This window comes from Macrobrachium nipponense, chromosome 15, assembly GCF_015104395.2.
Source record: "Macrobrachium nipponense isolate FS-2020 chromosome 15, ASM1510439v2, whole genome shotgun sequence".
Classification (NCBI taxonomy): domain Eukaryota; kingdom Metazoa; phylum Arthropoda; class Malacostraca; order Decapoda; family Palaemonidae; genus Macrobrachium; species Macrobrachium nipponense.
The window spans coordinates 38034831-38055846 of record NC_087208.1 but is presented as its reverse complement, the minus strand read 5'-3'; the positions used below and the strand labels follow the sequence as shown (position 1 = coordinate 38055846).

General features: G+C 35.9%; 1 protein-coding gene and 1 long non-coding RNA gene across 2 annotated transcripts; both read right to left on the bottom strand.

Annotated features, from left to right (window-relative positions):
• Positions 1-1807: 1807 nt before the first annotated feature.
• On the bottom strand, positions 1808-5449 carry LOC135226799 (uncharacterized). The gene is made up of 5 exons (XR_010317286.1): positions 5359-5449; positions 4607-4775; positions 3599-3698; positions 2661-2829; positions 1808-2108 (listed from the first exon to the last, which is right to left on the bottom strand). It is a non-coding gene; the product is annotated as an uncharacterized LOC135226799 (long non-coding RNA).
• Positions 5450-6707: 1258 nt separating this feature from the next.
• LOC135226798 (uncharacterized) lies at positions 6708-10712 on the bottom strand. Its single transcript, XM_064266490.1, has 4 exons — positions 10514-10712; positions 8766-8915; positions 7370-7429; positions 6708-7004 (listed from the first exon to the last, which is right to left on the bottom strand). The coding sequence occupies exons 1-4, from the start codon at positions 10599-10601 to the stop codon at positions 6736-6738; spliced, it is 567 nt and encodes a 188-aa protein (XP_064122560.1). The 5' UTR covers positions 10602-10712; the 3' UTR covers positions 6708-6735.
• Between the last annotated feature and the right edge of the window lie 10304 nt (positions 10713-21016).

Sequence of the window (21016 nt, the reverse complement as noted above, 5' to 3'; positions counted from 1 at the left end):
ATATCTATATATATATTGTATATATATATTTATATATTATATATGTAGATATAGATATATATATATATATATATATAAAATATATATATACTACATACATTATATATATTACCACACGTATATATATATATAATTTATATATATATATATATATATATAATATAATATATATATATTATATAGTATATATACATATACTACCACCTGGATCGTTACACATATACAACAATCTATATTATTAGATAGATAGAATAAAATACAAAATAAAGTTAAACTGAAGCAACTTTCAGAGAGAGAGAGAGAGAGAGAGAGAGAAGGGGAGGTGAGGGAAGGAAGACGGAGGGGGTTGGCGGTGGAGGTAGGGGGAGAGGGTAGGCGGAGCTCTTTACTGTTGTGTTCGAATCCATTTCTGGATAATCGAGTTTTTGCCTCTTTGTACAGGGACAAGTGTCTTTATTCTTTACAATTAGTGATTCATGATACTCTTATGAATTACGGCACTGGGTGTAATACACTATAGTAAAATCTCGTACTGATACGAGTGTTCATTACAGAATTATTGCCAAAAAACGTGCTTGCACTGTCTGTGAAACCCATAGCAGGTACACTCCTTAATAGGTAGGATGATCATATATTCTAAAACTCCAGTAAGACCACTGTGAAAAATGACACGGAAACTAGTTGAAAACTTTATCCCAGAACTATTAGTCACTCCGGTATAATAATTAGACAAAGTTCCAGAAAATTTGAAATGAATAGAGACCACTCTCTGAGATTCGAAGATTTTATCACTGTCAAAGTATCTGACTCTGGGAGAGAAAAGAAAGATCCATCCAGGTCATTTTCTCAGAATTTTTGGTGGGCTCCGACCTGAATGGTCTAGGTGAGGACTTAGTTTCTTCCAGGATGTTAAAGTGTGTTTTGGAAGGTTAGAAAATGTTAAAAAAAAATGTTACTGATCGCTATCAAAATAATCTGAAAAACTGAAATATTGCCACCGAGTAGGAAAATTCGACCCATTATCATGCCTTTCAGGCTACTAGCCAAAGGTCTAGATCAACACTTGACAGATTTTCTCTTGAAGAAGGACAGCAACTCCACAGAGGATAAACTCCAGATTCCGTCACAACTCTGTAACTGATATGAAAGTACCCAAGTTTGCAACTGGCAGACGCAGTAACCCTGAAAATCTGTTGTCAGAAAGATAAGATGCAAACTGTATATAATTTTGAATGCCAATGATGAAGCTATCACCTTCAGTATTATCATTATTATTACTAATAATTACACAACATCAACATATTTATGCATATATATATATTTAATATATATAATATATAAATATAATTATATATATCTATATATATATATATATATATATATATATATATATATATATATATATATATATATAGAAAACATGACTATAGGGGTGAAAATGCAGCAAGAAAAAAGAAAAACAAATATTCGGACAGAAAAACAACATTATGTTACAAAAACTCTACGGTAATATCACAGCTATAGGGCGCTTTATATTAAATGAATCGATAATAAGTCTCCAGAGCAACACAGGATATAAACAAGTCATGCAAATATTAAATGTCACAGCGCGAATATCAAACGGTTTCTTGGACGACTATTGTAGGTTTGAAGATAATGAAAAGACATTTAATTTCGTGGATAATAACAATGTGAACCTGTATTACTTATGAAAAAAAAAATCAAGGAAGATCCGATATGATCTGGAATTCAGTAAAGTTTACGAAACGGTAAAACGGGTCATATTAAAATAAAACACTATCAAATTACGCACATTAACTCCGAGCTTCACAAGATAAAGGTTCACACTGCCATGAACTTTATTTAAAAAAAATAGTATAGTATGGCTACGCACATATCTATGCTAGTAGTAGTAGTAGTTTAGGTCCAAAGATCATTGACCTTTAGAACGCGACCTTCTTGATCCAGGCTAAATACCTCTGGTCTGCGGGCATTGGCATAAAGGCCCGGGTAGTCTCTGTCACCGCAGCCATACCCTAGAGAGACGACACCACCAGGTATAACGATTTCTTGAATCCTTGGAAACGATTGGCCCACCTGAATCGCCCCTGTTAGGGGAAGAAGAGGAAGAGGAGATTACTGACGTTTGAATACACGAAAACTTGAAAAAAGGGAAGTTAATAACAGACAATTTCAAGTATTGTCATTATTTTATTATTACTATTAAGAAGATAAACCCCTTTGGATATACAGCAAGCCCAGAGGGGCTAAGGACTTGAAATTCAAACTTCTGAAGAATATGGTTTTCATTTGGACAGAAGATACTAAGATAAGTTCAATGATCATAAAAAAATAAGTGAAAATACTTATACATACATCAACAAATGAGGAATATTCACGGCTCTTTGAATTAAATGCGATCACTTTAACAAGGGCAATGAAAACACTTTAAAATCTTTTCTACTTACGCCATACTGTTCTTTAAACTTCACGAGACACAGTGACAAAATATTTTTTATCGAACCAATTGAAATGAATTTCAATAAACACGGCGTTGTAAAAGAAGCTGAATCCCTTTACTGAAAGGAATAACACTCCGGTCCTTACCTGACAAGGAAAGTGAATCCCTTACTAAGAGGTAATAACACTCCGGTCCTTACTGACAAGCATCCTTGCCTCCATTGACGTCTCCTGAACAGATGGACTCGGAGCCAATTCCACGAGGCCAGGTCGAGGCATATTCGGCCAGAGTTTGGTAGCTTCTGTCACATTGGCTCGTGGGGAACACCGTCACCTCTACCTCCAGCAGGGACGAGCTTCTGGCGCCCTCTGGCAGAGGAAATTTTTTATCAAGAGATTAAAAGGATGCAAGAGAGGATAATTAAACTCTCCTGCAAAGAAGAGGCTAACGAAATGATTTTGCAAAGGGAGGCTAATGAAATAGAGGCCAATGAAAGTTTTGAAAAGAGGCTAATGACAGTTATGCAAAGAGAGGCTAATGAAAGTTTTGCAAAGAGAGGCTAATGAACTAGAGGCAAAAGAAAGTTTTGAAAAGAGAGGCTAATGAAATAGTTGTGCAAAGAGAGGCTTGATGAAATTTTGCAAAGAGTGTCTAATGAAATATTTGTGTAAAGAGAGGCCAATGAAACAGTTTTTAAGAATGAAAGAAGAATTTTTAAGTTTTTCAAGAAATGAAAAGAACTCTGTTCCAAAAGCATATAAAACTTACGCCAAAAGCCAAGGGCTGGGACCTTTAAGGGCTGAAAGAGAAACCGAGAGTAAAGAGGATTCAAAGGTGTAACAGGAGGAGGCAATTGTTTGGAGAAGGTGGAGTAAAAATAAGATGGGCAGGAAGAGAAATTGGATGGAGGTTATATCACAATCAATGAAAGGGGTTGCAGCTACGGGCCGCAGGGACGCCACAACAATCTTAAGTAATGTATCATTTTTTTAATTCATTTAGCTTTTAGTATATACGAACAAATACACGCAAGTAAAGAATGGTTATAATTATTTCCAGATTACTAGAGACCATTATGGCTATGGATCTTTTTTTAATAATAATTAAAAAAAAATCTTATAAGTAACAGATCCTTACGGAATTGTGTGCGACCCCATCCTGTCAAGGTCACTTTCTGGGTCTCCAAATTCCTGTTAGTCTCAGCACCCCAAGGCAGACACACAGGACGAATGGAACTCTGGAGAAAGAAAGAGAGACTCATATTTCCAATGACTTTATATATAAATAAAAAGTCATGAAAGGATATTGTGTTATGGAATTATACATAAATATGGTTCATCATATATAATCATATAATAAAATATAACTCGACCAAATATATAAATATACGGATCCATATATATAATATATTATTATATTATATATATATATATATTAATATATATATATATATATAAGCCCACACTTATGGTTTAATATCGAATTCACTACACCTTGGGAATACACACCAAAGAGAAATAATTATTATTAATAAGTAAGTACTTCTGCACCAAGTGGGATTCGAATCGTGGCCTGGTTTAGAAACAACAGACAGTGACTTTAACCACCCAGCTATTAATGAGATAAAGTTTGTACCGACTCTGCTGTACATACTGCTATCGAATTCAGGTTCTGTATTTAGAATCTATATCAACCCACCCCAGCCATAATAGACAACTAGCAAGTTTGTGGAACATAAAGTTGAGACCAAAGGCCAGGTTCTGGGAATTATGAGGGCATTCACCGATGAAAAGTAAACATAGAGTAAAAAGGTTTGAAAGGTGTAACAGGATAGCCTCGCAGTTACACCATGAAACGAAGAAAGAAATATGAACGGGGGGGGGGGGGGGGGTGGAGGTACAGTAAAAGGAATGAAAGGGGTCGAAGAGACACCGCAAAGAACATTAACTAATGCCTGCAGTGTACCCCTTGAAGTGCACTGACGGCAGTAAACCCCCCCACGGGAATAAGTAAATTTGTAAAATCTGGCTAAAGTGAATATTTGTCACTTAGACTTGCGTGACTTTTTTTGACCCTCACAAATATTGATAAATTTGAAAGTAAATGCTTTAATAACTTAGATACTTAAAAACTGACAATACCAACCGTGAATCCAACTGGGCGGTTAAGCTTCAAGAGAGCAAGGTCATGGTAGGCCTGAGAAGAGGTGTAATTTGGGAAGACCACTGGACTGCCCACAGTGAAGTCAACATGATTGGCCCCATCATTCGGGTCTTCATAATCGTGTCACCGCAGGCGGACGATATTCACTGTGCTTTAAGGAGAAGATGGAAAGCATACTTAGTATGTAATGTCAGTGTGAGCCTATCTTACCTGATACTTACACATACTGGTACAGATAATAAGAAAATCATACTTAGTATGCAATGTCAATGAGATCCTATCTTACCAGGTACTAGAACATACTGGTACAGATAATAAAATCATACTTAGTATGTAATGTCAATGTGATCCTATCTTACCTGATACTTACACATACTGGTACAGATAATAAGAAAATCATACTTAGTATGTAATGTCAATGGGATCCTATCTTACCATGTACTAGAACATACTGGTACAGATAAGAAATCATACTTAGTATGTAATGTCAATGTGAGCCTATCTTACCTGATACTTATACATACTGGTACAGATAATAAGAAAATGTAATGTCAATGTGGCCCATTTTATCTATTGCTTAAACATTGACTACTAAAGCCAATGTGGGCCCATTTTATCTGTGACTTCAACACACTGGTAAATATGATAAGGACAGCTTAATTTATGGTGATATAACACTTACAAATTTGTAGTGCAGTTTCATCTGACATATCAGAAGAATGAAATCTACTTACGCAGTATTGAAGCAGTGAGCAGCCGTCAGAATCCACTGGCTGTTGATCAGAGAGCCTGCGCAGAACCAGTCCTTCTTTCCTGCACTGTCTTTCAAAAGCCAGTAACGCCTGGAACAAAGTGTTATGGCTTATTCATCAAAGTAAATATTATAAACGTCCCAAAGAAAAGCATTTCTTAAATGATCGTGCAGCAAATCTCCGTTTAATTTGGAAATCGAATTGCACGTATATGGTATATCTGAGGTAAGAACAAGTATAGAGTAAGTTCTGGGCAAGGGACGCCTGTGTGAGACTGCAAACGAAAATGGGGAGGGATTTATTAATTTTTATGCCTAAAATAAGCTTCTATTCCAACTAAGGGACATCCATACATACCGTCAATGTTAACAGAGAGAGAAAAAGAACGTTAGGAATATTAGGAACTACGGAATGGAAGAATAATTATCTGGATTAACAAGTGGAAGCCACTTTGAGAAACAAAGAAATTCTAACAACCTTTTTCAAGTTTCATGTTCACAGATTTCTAGGTTTATGAGATGCACCATTTTCAAGATAAATTCATAATTTTCTAGGAGTGTTGTACGACTGCTTAATGTTTGTGACAAAGAAATCTTATAGTAAACCTAAATTAGCCAGCTGTATGTGAAACGGCATTTTAAGAGAAATAACTAAACACCACTTGGATAAGCGGCTCCCCGACGAAATTTTCATAATTTAACACGTAAGGGGCCTTAAACGAAGAGCTTCAGAATATGAACACATTATTTGCTTTTAAACCATTATAGCTTTAAATAATTGACTTAAAATTTTTATCAATCTCTTAATTAATTAATTAATTAATTAATTTTTTATGAGATCTCTTCTTTCTGTATTTCCATTTACCTCCTCTGACTTCTTCCTAGTGAACACTAATATTCTTTGGAAGCTTGAATTTCAAGTCAGTGGCCCCTGAGGTGGGCTTGTCCCATATGAATAGGGTTCATCTTCTGAATAATAATATAATACTAATAATAATAAAAACATATTCATAGTAATATGAGTCTTGAAATGGAGAAACAAATCCACAGTTATATATTACATCTAAAGATAAAACTGAACGGAAAGCTTTCGGGAAACTGTTCGATTGAAAAGGGGAATAAAAAAGTTCCCCTAAAGCTCTCTGTACAGATTTACCTTTAAGTGTATGTGCATATACGTAACTGTGGATTTACTTCTGCAATAATAATAATAATAATAATAATAATAATAATAATAATAATAATAATAATAATAATAATAATAATAAAACTAATGGTTACTTCAGCAGTGTTACGCTTGTAGAGAGTCTTCTCTAATTTTTGAATAGCAGCTACTTTTGAATAGTGCTACTTAAACAGGCTAGTATAGAGCTGAAGTAGCCATTACTTTTAATAAAGTATGCTTGAGAGAGGGTCTGCTTCCCAAATAACAATAGTAATAATAATTCACTACATACCATCCACGGCCAAGAGGAGCGGAACGAAGGTATCCCACCACGACCAGAGGTTGTACATCACTTTGGAATCCTTCGACCTTCGCTGCTTGGGCTTGACTAATGCGCTGGATTGCCTGCTCTCTTGATGCTTGAACGCGCACGTCACCAATCACAGGAACTGGAACCCCGCATTCTGGAATAAGAGAGAATATTGACAGTCGAAAGACACTATCAGGTACAGCTCACAGAACAGTTCAGAATGTTGGACAGTCGAAGGGCACTTCCAGGTGCAGCCCACGGAACAGTGCAGAATGTTGACGGTCGAAGGACACTTTCAGTTACAGCTCACGTCTCAGCCCTTGACTGAGTTAAGCTATGAAATTGAAGCGAGTGCGATACTCTTCTTCGATGCATTTAGTGAAAAAGAATTACGTATCCAACATCTCACGTTCTCATCTCTTGACTTAAGAGAAACCACGAACATAATAATAATCAATGCATTTCGTGGAAAGACTTTTTCATTTTATTTTTGGAGATAAAAAGGTAACTTGTACTCACCAACAGGTGGGGAAGGTTCCGATATGTCAGTTTGTGGCTGAGGAGTCACTGTTACACCATCTGTTAAAAAAAAATAAAAGAGAACAGAGTTTATTACGGTTATAAAATCATTTGCATTAACCATCGTTTTCTTTAACATCTTATCTCCATTTTCTTTCAAGCACAGGCCCAGGAATGTAATCGCACGCCTGGAAATGTTTCATAAATCATTACCAGCCATTTACTTCGTCTGTAGATTGCATACGGAATTTAGGCCAAAGGCCAAGCACTGGCACCTATGAGGTTATTCTGCGCTGAAAGGGAAATCGACAGTCTAGAGAGGTTTGAAAGGTGTAACGGGATGAAAACCTCAAAGCAGTTGCAAAACGAATCAAGGAAAGTCAGATGGAAGAAAGAGAATATGAAAGGATGTACAGTAAGAGGAACGGAAGGGGTTGCAGCTAGAGGGCTGGAGCATGCTGCAAAGAGATTATTCGTTTGTATCTCTTTTTATATATACTTCAATATATTTTGTGACATGTTTACGAGTTCCACTGTTGTCAAAATCGATCTCCTCCTGCTCAGTGTCATTTCAGAGCTCAAAATAAAGTGAACAGTCCATAAGAAAGTAAGGGAATCTTCTATGTCCAAAATATAATACCTGCTGAAGCGTCCTTCTAGAGGTCACATTGATATCAATTACAGTAACGAGAGCTAAGTCAAAACTGGGCATTAAGGATAAACAAGGAGTGATCCGACCCCCAGCTTACTCCGGGGCGCGTGCAAAAATCTATGCTCATATAGCGCGCTGTTTCATCGACGAAAATTAAAATACGTTATATTGAATTAGAAATAAATGATCTGTACTGTTTAACATGCATATTATTTATTTTTTACATTTTCATTCTAATAAATAAATCATAAGTATTCTATCCTAAAATTCCTGTATCTTTAACTCAACGCGAGACACCTTTTTCAGACCTTTTCAGGCTCTTCCATAGGACTTTCCTATCCCCCCCCCACCCCCAATAAGAACAACAGCAAGAACAACAACAAAAACAACAAAGTTGTTTGTAGGTTTACTCCCCGAGTAAGCGGAAAGTTGCTCCGTTCCCGGTGCATTTTAGTTATTCCTAAGTATTCCAATCATATCTCTCTTCTCCCCCCGACCTTATTAACTAGCTTAGGATATAAGATAAACATATATTTAATCTAAAAACAAATATATAGTTTTGGTGGATTTACCTCAAAGATTCGGTGAAATCGTAACACCCACGGCTGATCAATCCTCTAAGACTACATTAGTAAATCCTCCAAGACTTCACATTTAAGACATCACGTATATAGATAAATTATTTCTGTTGACTTGGACGCGCCGAAAATAGAGTGGAGTTAGTTCATTGGGATCCCTCCTTACCTGATGGACAGCAGACAATGGGGTTCCTTCTATTGAAACCGCCGCACAGGATGGGGAAGGAGACCCGGTTCCTGAGGTTTTCGAGAACGATCGGGCACTGAGTTATTTCTCTGCATATTCCCTGCACTCCTGGGCGGAACTGGCAACCTCCTGCGATGGAAAATGGCGCTGAATCAGAGGAAAAATGGTAGATGTAGAGGAAAATGGTAGATATACATTAAACAGCCGCACGGAGGTATAAACAAATGGTAGATGTAGAGGAAAATGGTAGATAAACATTAGACCTAGCATTAGATGGCCTCACGGAGGTATACAAAAAATGGTAGACGTAGAGGAAAATGGTAGAGATACATTAGACGGCCGCAGGGAGGTATAAGAAAATGGTAGATGTAGAGGAACATGGTAGATATAATTAGACGGCATCGCGGAGTTATAAAAAATGGTAGATGTAAAGGAAAATGGTAGATATAATTAGACGGCATCACTGAGGTATAAAAAAATGGTAGATGTAGAGGAAAATGGTAGATATACATTAGACGGCATCACGGATGTATAAAAAATGGTAGATGTAGAGGAAAATGGTAGATATACATTAGACGGCCGCACGGTGGTATAGTTTAGCATTAATGGTTTTGGCTGAGCAATGCAGAAAAGGGTGTATATATCAATGCGGTACAGTAAGATAATGGAGATGGGACATCTAGAAGTCCTTTCGCTTTTATTTTCATCCCTTGGCTGGTACCGAACGTGAATGTCAAAATGAACAGAATGTCAAAATAAACAAAAGTTGGTAAATGTTTTATATCACCAGCACTGCATTATTTGCACCCCTTTCTAAATTCTCCAGTTACAAAATTATATAAACGGAAGATATCCTCTTGCGCCAGTCTCCTTTAGACATTTATCGAATTAAATAGAATATATATATATATAAATATATAATTGAGAAATGAGACCCAATTTTCCTAGTATGCATTATCATAACGGGTTATAAACTGAATCCTTCTGGAACAAGTCCAATGGAAATTATAAGTAAAAATGACCTTGAGAACACAAAATATTATCATAATATTTATTGTTATCACTGACAGAAGTGAAATGAATCTTTTTATTGAGTTGAATAGGAACAGATATAAGATTTTTAGAATCGGCGGAGGAAACTTCGTTAAGAATAAGAAGATAATAATGATAGGACGAACAATAAGAGAAACTTCTCTCAAAAGTGAAGTTCGAACCGTGGGAAGTTAAACAGGAACTTCATGCAAGGAGGAATGTTTGGAAATCAGGTCAGGAACCTGTTGGAGGAGAAACACCGCTTCTGAGAGAGAGAGAGAGAGAGAGAGAGAGAGAGAGAGAGAGAGAGAGAGAGAGAGAGAGGAAAATAGGCGTTTCTGTCATGAACATTATATATATATATATATATATATATATATATATATATATATATATATATATATATATATATATATATATATATATATTATATTAACAAGCTTTCTCTAATACCGTTCAGAAGCTAATATGAAATTTGCCCCCAGATCTGTATTGTTCAAGATTTTGCTTTAAAAAAAAGTAACGGCTTGTTGCATAAGAAAGCTTGCTTATTTTTAATAACAATTAATTATGATAATGAGGGCATACACTCAGCGCATCTGTATATCAGTTAATGCTAAAAACACGTCAGTTCGCATTCTGAATAATAATAATAATAATAATAATAATAATAAATAATAATATAAAATACTAACTTTGCGCAGAAACACTTGAGACGAGAAGAAGACAACCCAGTAACGTCAGAAAGTGACGCGTGATAGAAGACGCCTGAGCACCAACCATCTTGATCTAATTCCTTATTAAATTCTCGCTTTTATATCCCTTCCACACAAAACGAATTTAACAACCGTAAGCTGCCGCTTTTCATGAAAGACTGAGAGAACTGGACGAGACAGTCACGGTTATATAGAAAATTCTTTTTTGCTCGGCCGTATTCCGAGCGCGAGGGAAAATCGAGTTTCCATGTTGTCACTAAAAGTAACATACTAATATTCACGAGATATACTTCTATTCATGGCATACTAATCAAGGCAGATGTATACATTCCCGGGACCAAACGTCCTAAAAAAATACTCTGCAAACACCAGCTCGGAGAGGGTGATTCGAAGATCATGAGGTTTCTAAAAAGGAAATATGATTTTAAAATGAACCGCACCTGGCAACTATGGCGTATACCGGTTTTCTGTCTCCACTGGAGCAGTGAAAATTCTTGGAGCTTGGAGGAAGATCAAGTCTGTAGCAACTGTGGGATCTCTTCCTGATATTTCGCCCGGGGGGCTACACACGTAAACCTTTCCTATTGATAAGGATAGACTAAGTAATTCTCAAGGACAAAGGTAAACAATGTAATTCTTGGAGACGAAGGTAAACAAATGAATTCTTACAGATAAGGATAAAAAAGTAATTCTTAAAGACAAGGACAAACAATGTAATTCTTGGAGACGAGGGTGAACAAATTAATTCTTACAGGTAAGGGCAAACAAAAGAATTCTTAAAAGATAAGGATAAACAAAATAATTCTTAAGGATAAGGATAAAACAAAATAATTCTTACAGATAAGGGCAAACAAAGTAGTTCTTAATGAATTGGATAAAAAAGTAATTCTTAAAGATAAGGGTAAACAAAGCACATCGTACAGATAAGAACAAACAAAGTAATGCATACAGATAAGGATAAATAAAGTAATTCCTACATATAGGGACAAAGTAATTCTTACAGATAAGGGTTAACAAAGTAATTCCTACAGATAAGGACAAATACAGTAATTCTTGCAGATAAGGATAAACAAAGTAATTTCTACAGATAAGGACAACCAGAGTAATTCCTGTAGATAAGGATAAACAAGATAATTTCAATCGATACTAGTAAATAAGGTAATGTTTACATATAAGGATAAACAAAGCAGAAACGATGACAAAACGAGTGCATACACTAACACGCTGCTGTTGTTATTTAATAATAATAATAATAATAATAATAATAATAATAATAATAATAATAATAATAATAAAAACTATTACTTCCATCATTATTGCTGATGTACGAGGTCATTTCAAATAATAATATTAATAATAACAATAAAACTACTATTACCCTCATCATCGTACTGAACTCTGCCTCACGTAATAATAATATTCAAATAAAAAAAAATCAGGTTGCGTGAGATACTGACGCCTGATTATATCCCATCCAGCCCCCACTTCCCTCCCTCCGTTCCAGTCGAACAAAATCAGGGATTTCTGGAAACTAGGAAGATTCTTAGACGACTGGAAACTTTCCATGACGCTTTTCCTTCTGTGAGAAAGTCGTCAACTATGTCGAGAAGGGCAGAAATTCATTGTGTTTTTGCAAGTCTCCAGAATGGTGCATAAATTTAGACGTGTGTGTGTGTGTGTGTATGAGAGAGAGAGAGAGAGAGAGAGAGAGATAGAGAGAGAGAGAGAGAGAGAATCCTGTTCGCACACCCACACAACTGTGTGATAAAATATCTTTATTTTGATAGAAAAATATCATGTTTCTGTATGTATACGTAAATATAAATCCGTATGTATAAATATATATACAAATATATGTGTATATATATATATCACATATATATATATATATATATATATATATATATATATATATATATCATATATTATAATAAGACATCTCCCTCAACATGGGATGGCTCCAGAGAGAAACAGCACAACTGTCCTGTCCTTTTCGTCATTAACGACTGACTTACGGATTAAGGTCACGTGAAGTAAGGAATCAACAAGATTAACCACTTCATATATCCACACACACATCCATTTATAGGTCACCTTTTCTTCCTTTTCCCCCAAAACACTTCTGAATCATATCATACACTCACCACAAAATTATCGTCTTCCACTCTTTCCACATGACAGAACCATCTCAAAAAAATCTGATAGAGGCTTTCATTCAGTCTAAACTTAAGCCTATTCTTCTTTCCATCTCTATTAATTCTTCTTTTGCAAGTACTAGCAAAGAGCTGATTTCAACAACTTCAAGAGGAGTTCACAGAGAAGAGTTGGTTCAATAACCCACATAATATAAAATTCTACCTGTAAAAGGACCCTTTCCCTAGCGTGGTCAGTATCTTCACTGCTCTGTCAACTACCACCTTACGCTGGCCTAGTTTTAGGTAGCTGCCACCCAAGAGAGAGAGAGTGACAGCCACAGGCTAAGAAAGAGAATGACTAAGGCGAAAAAATGAGCCAATAATTACCAGTGCTTGATGTGGTGACCCAACAAAACAACGGCCTCATACTAAATTTAGTTTAACGCTTCAGGGTTACTCATACAAAAATCACCGACAAAATTAGTCCGCAGGTATGCACATAAAGTGAGCATACTTTGTATGTAATACTGTACTTTGACATTATACTTAAGCATGAATTCATGAAATAGTTCTCTTCTACCATCCAAATTAACATTCATTACTCCATCCTGATCATCTCTTCTTTGGTTACTGCGAGCCAAGAACCAAGCGTCTTGGATCAAGCATTATAAATCGACTTTCAGTAACCTTAAGACAGAGAAGGATGAAGATTGGTCAGTAGTAATCATTAATATCCTTTATTTAAAACAGATCTTATTATATAACTATAATTTTCCCTTGTCCAGAGAAATACAGTTTCTCATTAAGAAACTACAACACATAACACTGAGCATATACAAGGAAGAAGTGCTCTAGATTTAAATAAATGGTGAAAAATGAAGGTGGTTTGGTTGGATTTTCAAAATTGAATAGAGGGGAATGTCAGAAGAAAGGAACCCCAACAGAGCTGTCTGACAACAAGGGCTTCGTGGAAGAGCCTCTCTTTTTCTTTATGGTTGCCATCAGCTTAACTTCAATAAAAGTTATATGAAGACTTAGAAAAACACATTAAATGCTAAATATCAGTACAGAATTAAATTATGTCTTTGAGCATATTCAATCACAACTTCTTCATCACCATTAGACAAATAATGTTAAAATTCACCGTAACCCACATTGCACTGCAAACAATAGGTAGGAAATCGAAGGTCTCTGTCAAAATTAATGCCAGAAGGACCAGCCACTGCCTCTACCATAGCTACAGGAAGACAAAATGCCGGTTTTTGCTTCATTATTTGAGTATTCAGTCAAACAAAGATACCAGTGGACACTGGACAGGTAACTTTATTACTCCGCTGAAATGCTAGTGAAACTTAGTTTTCGACTAAAGTCGTTCGTAATTGGTTATGAAACCCAAAACGTCATAACGATGTCACACCTCTCAGCCAATAATGAGTAACTGGAACTGCTTTTGTTTGCGTAAGAAAGTAAGTTAGAGGGCTCATTAAAAGTAAGCATTACCATAAAGGAAACACCTCTCCCGACTTAGGAAAAATTCGAGGTAAAAACTTATCAAGCTCATTTAATTCCACCCCGTTCAATCTTTCATATAATGGCTATACTTTTTATATTGCTTTTCACATGCTCTTTCCATGTAGGTGATTATTTATTTTAATATCCAGTGCGGAGTGCTTCTGAAGTTTTACCTTTAGTACTGGCCCATGGGGGTTAATTACAGTCGTCCGAATAAATATTACTTAAAATTCTTGTTCAGTAGGTAAAACTGCATAGAAAAACCGCAACTACCATAGTCTGGGCCGCCGCGGATAGGTACCCTAGATCTACCAATTTATGATTTTTTTTTTTTTTTTTCACGAAAATCGATCATCCGCGGATATGTAGTCGCTCCTTTTATTGTTCTATATTGCAAAATCCGTTAGTTATGGTTTCATTGTCAGCTGATTTACGTATCCACAAATTTTTCTTTTCAATGTTATTTAAACCACACAAAGAAACGGCCTAAAAATCAATTATCCTAATTATTCAAAGCACAAACAGTCAGTTATCCAAATTCAAATAATCTGATAACACAAACATGTAAAATAAAGAGCAGCACAAACCTAAAAACTCTGCTTATAGTAAACGACCCTTGGAAATAGTTTTAATTACAAATGAAGATAACGACAAGAGAACCGTCGGCCAATAAAATATAAGCTAGTTAGCCTTCGTAAGTAAAAGAAAAATGATTCATGCGTTACTGTATTCATAGAAAACGTTTCTGGAGCTCAACTGGGCTAATACTGAATAATGTGTAACATGATCATTTTTGCCACATGCAATTTTGCACACTTCACGATAAAACTGCAGACTGCTACCGCGGTCAGATTCCCACCAGGAAAACTAACAGCCTTTTCTTTAATGTACGCAAGTGGGTAATTATCGCATGCCCTGAGCCTCAATCCCCAATAGCTAGGGGAATTAGGCTTCATCTCTTAATAGGGGAATTACACATGCCACAAGACTCATTCCCATTCAGTTGGGGAATAGCACACTATAAGCCTAATTCCCCCGACGTTTTGACGAACGACATATTAATTTCTTTAGCTCTGACCAGGATCCATACAGAGGGGTCAACTAACGCGCAGATATGGTTGGGTCAGGGCTGGGCGACTGAGATCACGTCAGCCCCCGCTGCTCACAGTCAAGTATATCTTCGGGGGCGCATTTGAACGAAAATATCAGAACAAAATATGTCTTCTGCTTCTGAGGATTTCTTTTATGGTTCTGACCCTATTTTATGTTTATCCTGTCCCTGGGGATCTTTTATTGTACTTAATCCACAATCTGCTTAGGATCTCGGCATATAAATGCCAACAGTCCAGTACAATGTTTCTACGGGCTGCTCTTGAGCAAGAGCCCGTGCTGGCATAAAGCCAGCTTAATCTTCAATAACAACAACAACAATGTTTCATTCACTAACACGCAGTCTTGAGGTAAAAGTCTCTGTAAATATAGGTTTCTTGTTTAATCACAATCGTAGAAAAGCTAAGTAACAATACCAAACAATTGCGCAGTTTATTGTTGTTATAATACGAAAAAGACAAAGATAAAGTTTAATCAGGACATTCGTTTCTTTCGGTTTCCGAGGGATGAATTTTTAAGAGATGCTTGGATACAAGCATGCCGATGCTCAGACAAGATTAATCCAGATCTTGCCGTGATTTGTTCTGTACATTTCTGCAAAGAAGATATTGCTGAAGACATGAAGTCACGTCTCCTTGGTGTAGAAAGACCCTAGAATCAACGGATATTGAAGAAGGATGCACTTCCATCTCTTTCTCTAATTTTCATGAATTTTACGTTGAAACCTAAATAAATATATTTCTCTTAGGAAAAACATAGAAATTAAGTACAGCATACAACCAAAAGCAAATGATAAAATATAAAAAATATCCTTTATCAAGTGAATGAACATTAATGCTCATTTCATTATATAAATAATATGTGTAATTCCTAAATGTTTTTCCTAAGATAAATATATTTATTTTCCTGGCAAAATTAGGTTTCAACGTAAAATTCATGAGAATCAGTACAAATAAATAATTACCTTTGGGCAGAGAAAGCGATGGAACTGCATTGGGAGGAGACTGCAAAGTTCGTATCATTAGTTGACGAGGGGTTTGATATCATGAATTCTTGTACTGTTTATGGTGACAAGGCATCCCGAAACGCCTTTGGAATTGATTATGAAAAACAGAAAAATGTTTTGCATGAAATGATGGACACCATGAGAACCATGAAGGTGGCAAACTCAGGGTTTAGTTGCATGTATAAATTTCAAAAGGGAGTGATTTTGTCATGCAAGTCTCTGGTAGGCCTATATGAGATGGTAAAGAAATTATATGGTGTTAAATTCATTCCTATAAGAAGACTGAATCAGGATGTACTTGAACACTTTTTTTGGATGTGTACATCAAATGAATGGGCCATATGAAAATCCTAATTCAGTAAACTTCAAATTCTGCTTAAGAAAGTACTTGCTAGGGAAAGACATTGCGCTGTTAAGTGAAAAAACCCCGTACCGAATGTATAGAAGAATTTGATATCCTTAACCAGCAAATGCAAACTCCAGCAAGTGCAATGCGAGACAGCGAGAGGGAACTATCTGTAGAAATATGCCTGAGAAATATTTTTTCAAAATAGTAGAATGTGACTTTGAAAAAGAAAATGAGGACGCAATAGACTTGGGAGAGGAACCTAATAATGAGACAGAGGAAGACAAGAGATTGATATCTGAAGTTATAGAAGAAGAATTTCTTCGATACATTGGAGGCTATATTGTGAAGAAGTCTGGATTAAAATATCCTCATTTGGGAGTTAAGGCAGCAGAGGCTAACGAAAAAGAAAAATCATGGCTTAGTACTATTAACATGGGCGGACTTCATGCTCCTTCTGATTATTTCATGTCCCAGTTATCTATCATGAGAGAAATTTTCATTGCTGCTCATGGTGATACTTTAAGAGAAGGCAAAGACTGCATAAAGTCATTAATTTCAGAAATGGAATTATCGGGAGTTGATATTCCCAAAGATGTGATAGCATTTTTTGCTAAAATTTCTGTGTTCTTTCGGATGAGACATCTGAACAAAGCAATTATGATAGATAAAAAGAAAAAGAGTGTCGTAGCATGAAAAAGAAATTTATGAAATTGTGAATATGTTAACTATGTTTTTTTCTTTTTTTGACTTTTGAAACTACAATAAAATATATGATTAAAATAGTTTTGTTTTTGTCACCTCAAATTTCTCATTTCAGTACTTTAACGATATGATCATTTACTTATAACCAAAATAACGAAAATGAAAATCTTAACTTGAGTTGAGTTTCACTAGAAAGTATGAATGTAGAAAAGAAAAAAGACAAGTATCAGGAACGGGTAGATAAGTCAAGATAAAAGAGAGAAAGGAATTAGCGCCTATCATATACTGAGCGCCACCCGCCTCAAGGGGGCTTACGTGACGAGGGGCGCGGAATAGGCCTTATTTTCGTCCCACTCCTGGCTGTGACACTTTATTTATGATACCTGTCAACTGAGTGGAGGAAGGTGTTTAGCTCACTTGGCTAGGAAACGGGATGACTCAGTCCCGACGTACCAAGCTTCCCAATAACTTATTATTATTATGTTTCATATTGTTCATCTACCTACAGCACCGGTCTTTGTTCGCCGCACCTTGTCGAGGCAGTACTTACTAGTAACGGTTCACTGTCTAAAGGCCCCATACACTGAACGATTGTCTGTATCGTTCGCAAAAACACTGTGTATGGGCTTGTCTGAATGCAAAAGTGGGCGGAGCTTCGTGTCTGAACGATCTCAGCGGGAATTTGTCACGACCAGGTTGCTGGCTTGCGACTTAAGGCTGTCATACACAAATCGTTCAATGTATGGGTTTGTCTGCCGATATAACGCTATCGCGCGCGTCTCTTCTAGAGATGATGCCATGTCTTCTCGAGACAAAATCTTTGTTCAGACTGAAATCGGTGCGGAGATCGTTCATACTGTCTGAATACAGTGTGTGTGTGGGTCGATAACGACAATCGTTCAGTGTATGGGGCCTTAAGGTTGCCGAGCCACATAAGTCTAGAGATGCTGACACACCAATTTATATTCCGCGCGATTTTTGAAAAAGACGGACCCTTAATAGACAGTGAAACATTACTGACAGTCTCATTTGCATCCTCCCATTATGCAAGAGCGAGAAAGAGTATATTCTACAGGAATAGGCCTATATAGTATTGTAGTACTATAGCACTACTACAAGTTACAGTGTCAGACTTACGATGAAAAGGATATGGAACTTGAACGCAATTTTCCCAGAGCCAACGTTCAGGTAACTTCATTATGCACAACTGCTTCTATATGTTAATCCCTTTCATATGCAAATCATCTGGCACATTAAGCAAAACAGTATGGTGACGTGGAAGGTGTTGCTTGACTGAATGATTCATTGGTGCCGTAGCACCATGATTATTCTCATATATAAATATTCACCAGGTATTCGTGACATCTTGGGGGTTAACTGAAAAACAATGAAAACTCTACTTCCGTAAATTACTATATATATATATATATCTATATATATATATACTATTATATAATTATATATATAATATATTCTATATATACTAAGCTTATTTCTTTACGCGTTCACCTTCTAAAAGAAGGAACAAGCAACATTGTCTATACTCTTAATCTCTATACTCCTTTAAACAATATCCTATTTCGAATATTAACGGTGTAATTCGCATACAGTAAATTATTAAAACACTTTTCAGCTGCAAATGTACACCCAGATATTCTTTTATTTACCTAAAACTTACATATAGCGTAACTATCTAAAGCCCGGGATGCAGTGTTACCATGCGAAAACGCCACAGGAAGATAGACTTTCTTAGGTAAAGCTTTATAGTATATATATATATATATATATATATACTAAGCTTATTTCTTTACCGCGTTCACCTTCTAAAGAAGGAACAAGCAACATTGTCTATACTCTTAATCTCTATACTCTTTAAACAATATCCTATTTCGAATATTAACGGTGTAATTCGCATACAGTAAATTATTAAAACACTTTTTCAGCTGCAAATGTACACCCAGATATTCTTTTATTTACCTAAAACTTACATATAGCGTAACTATCTAAAGCCCGGGATGCAGTGTTACCATGCGAAAACGCCACAGGAAGATAGACTTTCTTAGGTAAAGCTTTATAGTTAATATGAAAAATACGTAAGATTTAGGTGGTCGATCCAATCTAACAAGGCGTAATAGTAGTTGTTTTTTATCATCATATATAATAAGAGAGAGAGAGAGAGAGAGAGGTGGGGGGGGGGGGGGGGCGCCGCGGGCAATTATCAAGATCTGACAAACTTGTCTAAATAAGCAGGGAATTAGAAAAAAAAAATAATATGAAAAAAAGAAACTCGGGGTACAGCAAAAACATTTAATGATACAAAGCCAACAGTAACAAATACAGATCAAGAAGTCTGGAATAGAGACAAGGAAAAATTATTATTATTATTATTATTATTATTATTATTATTATTATTATTATTATTATTATTAATTATTATTATTATTATTATTATTATTATTATTATTATTATTATTATTATTATTATTATTATTATTATGTCACGAGTCTACACTTATTTACCATGACAATCTCAAGCTTGACTGTATTAGTGTTTGAACCTCTCACGATGATATAGACTGCTTCAAGCCTTCATTAACTTGCAAAGTGTACGTAGAACGTAGCTGGGATATCTCTCTCTCTCTCTCTCTCTCTCTCATGCCAAACAAAGGCACAATAACCACCTCTTATCTATCGGCGTATGCATGACTATACAGCTCACTTCAGGCTGCGTAGACATTGCAACACGCACAGGTGCAAAATCCGAGGTTAGCAATGCTAGCAACAACACTTAAGTGTGCAACAAATCTCTTGTTGAGAAAGGGGTCTCACTTGACCCATAACCCCCCCCCCCCTATCAACATCCACGGCTTTTCTGATAAGAATATGAGTTTCTCATAACGGTGATCTCTTTTCAGGTCATGCACAGTATTATGTCACCATTTGGTGTTGATTAATTAATTAGTAACATTTAAAGTTAGCGACCTTCTCTCTAAAAGTTTCCCTGCGTTTTTAGTTTTAACTGCTATGTCAAACAGGGCGTGAATCGACCTCCAGCTTGCTCACAACATGTGCAAGGTTTAAAATGTGCTAAAATCTAAGGTCAAATAGAACCTTGTTTTACCAACGAAAATCAAAATAAATATGCTATATTTTATGAGAAATCATTTTTCTTTACTGTTTAACATATGCATTATTCATTTTTTTACATTTCCATTCTGATAAATAAATCATAAATATCCTATCCTAAAATTCCTGTATCTTTAACTCAAAGCAAAAACAACAACAACACCAACAAAGAAGCTTATAGGCTTACTCCCTGAGTAATCAAAACTATTTACAACTATAAAACTAACGATGATATAATGAAATAACGCATCTTGGTAGCTGACACTTACTTTTGAAATGCAAGTATGGGTAAATATATATTTAAAAGCACATCTCTCCACAGAGCTTTCGGGAATCTACTTTGCATTTCAGGGACGGCGAGTCATCGTTTTTCTCAAATATCTTTCAAACTAATTATTTGATCGAAATGGTACTTTAAAAAAAAAAAACCACACAGTGTACAACAGGACACTTCGCCCCACTAATTTTTTGGGTGGTATAGCACAGTATCAAATGGCGTTAGTTACGGCGCTTAGTTCTTACTTACAAGGTGTTGCCAAGCA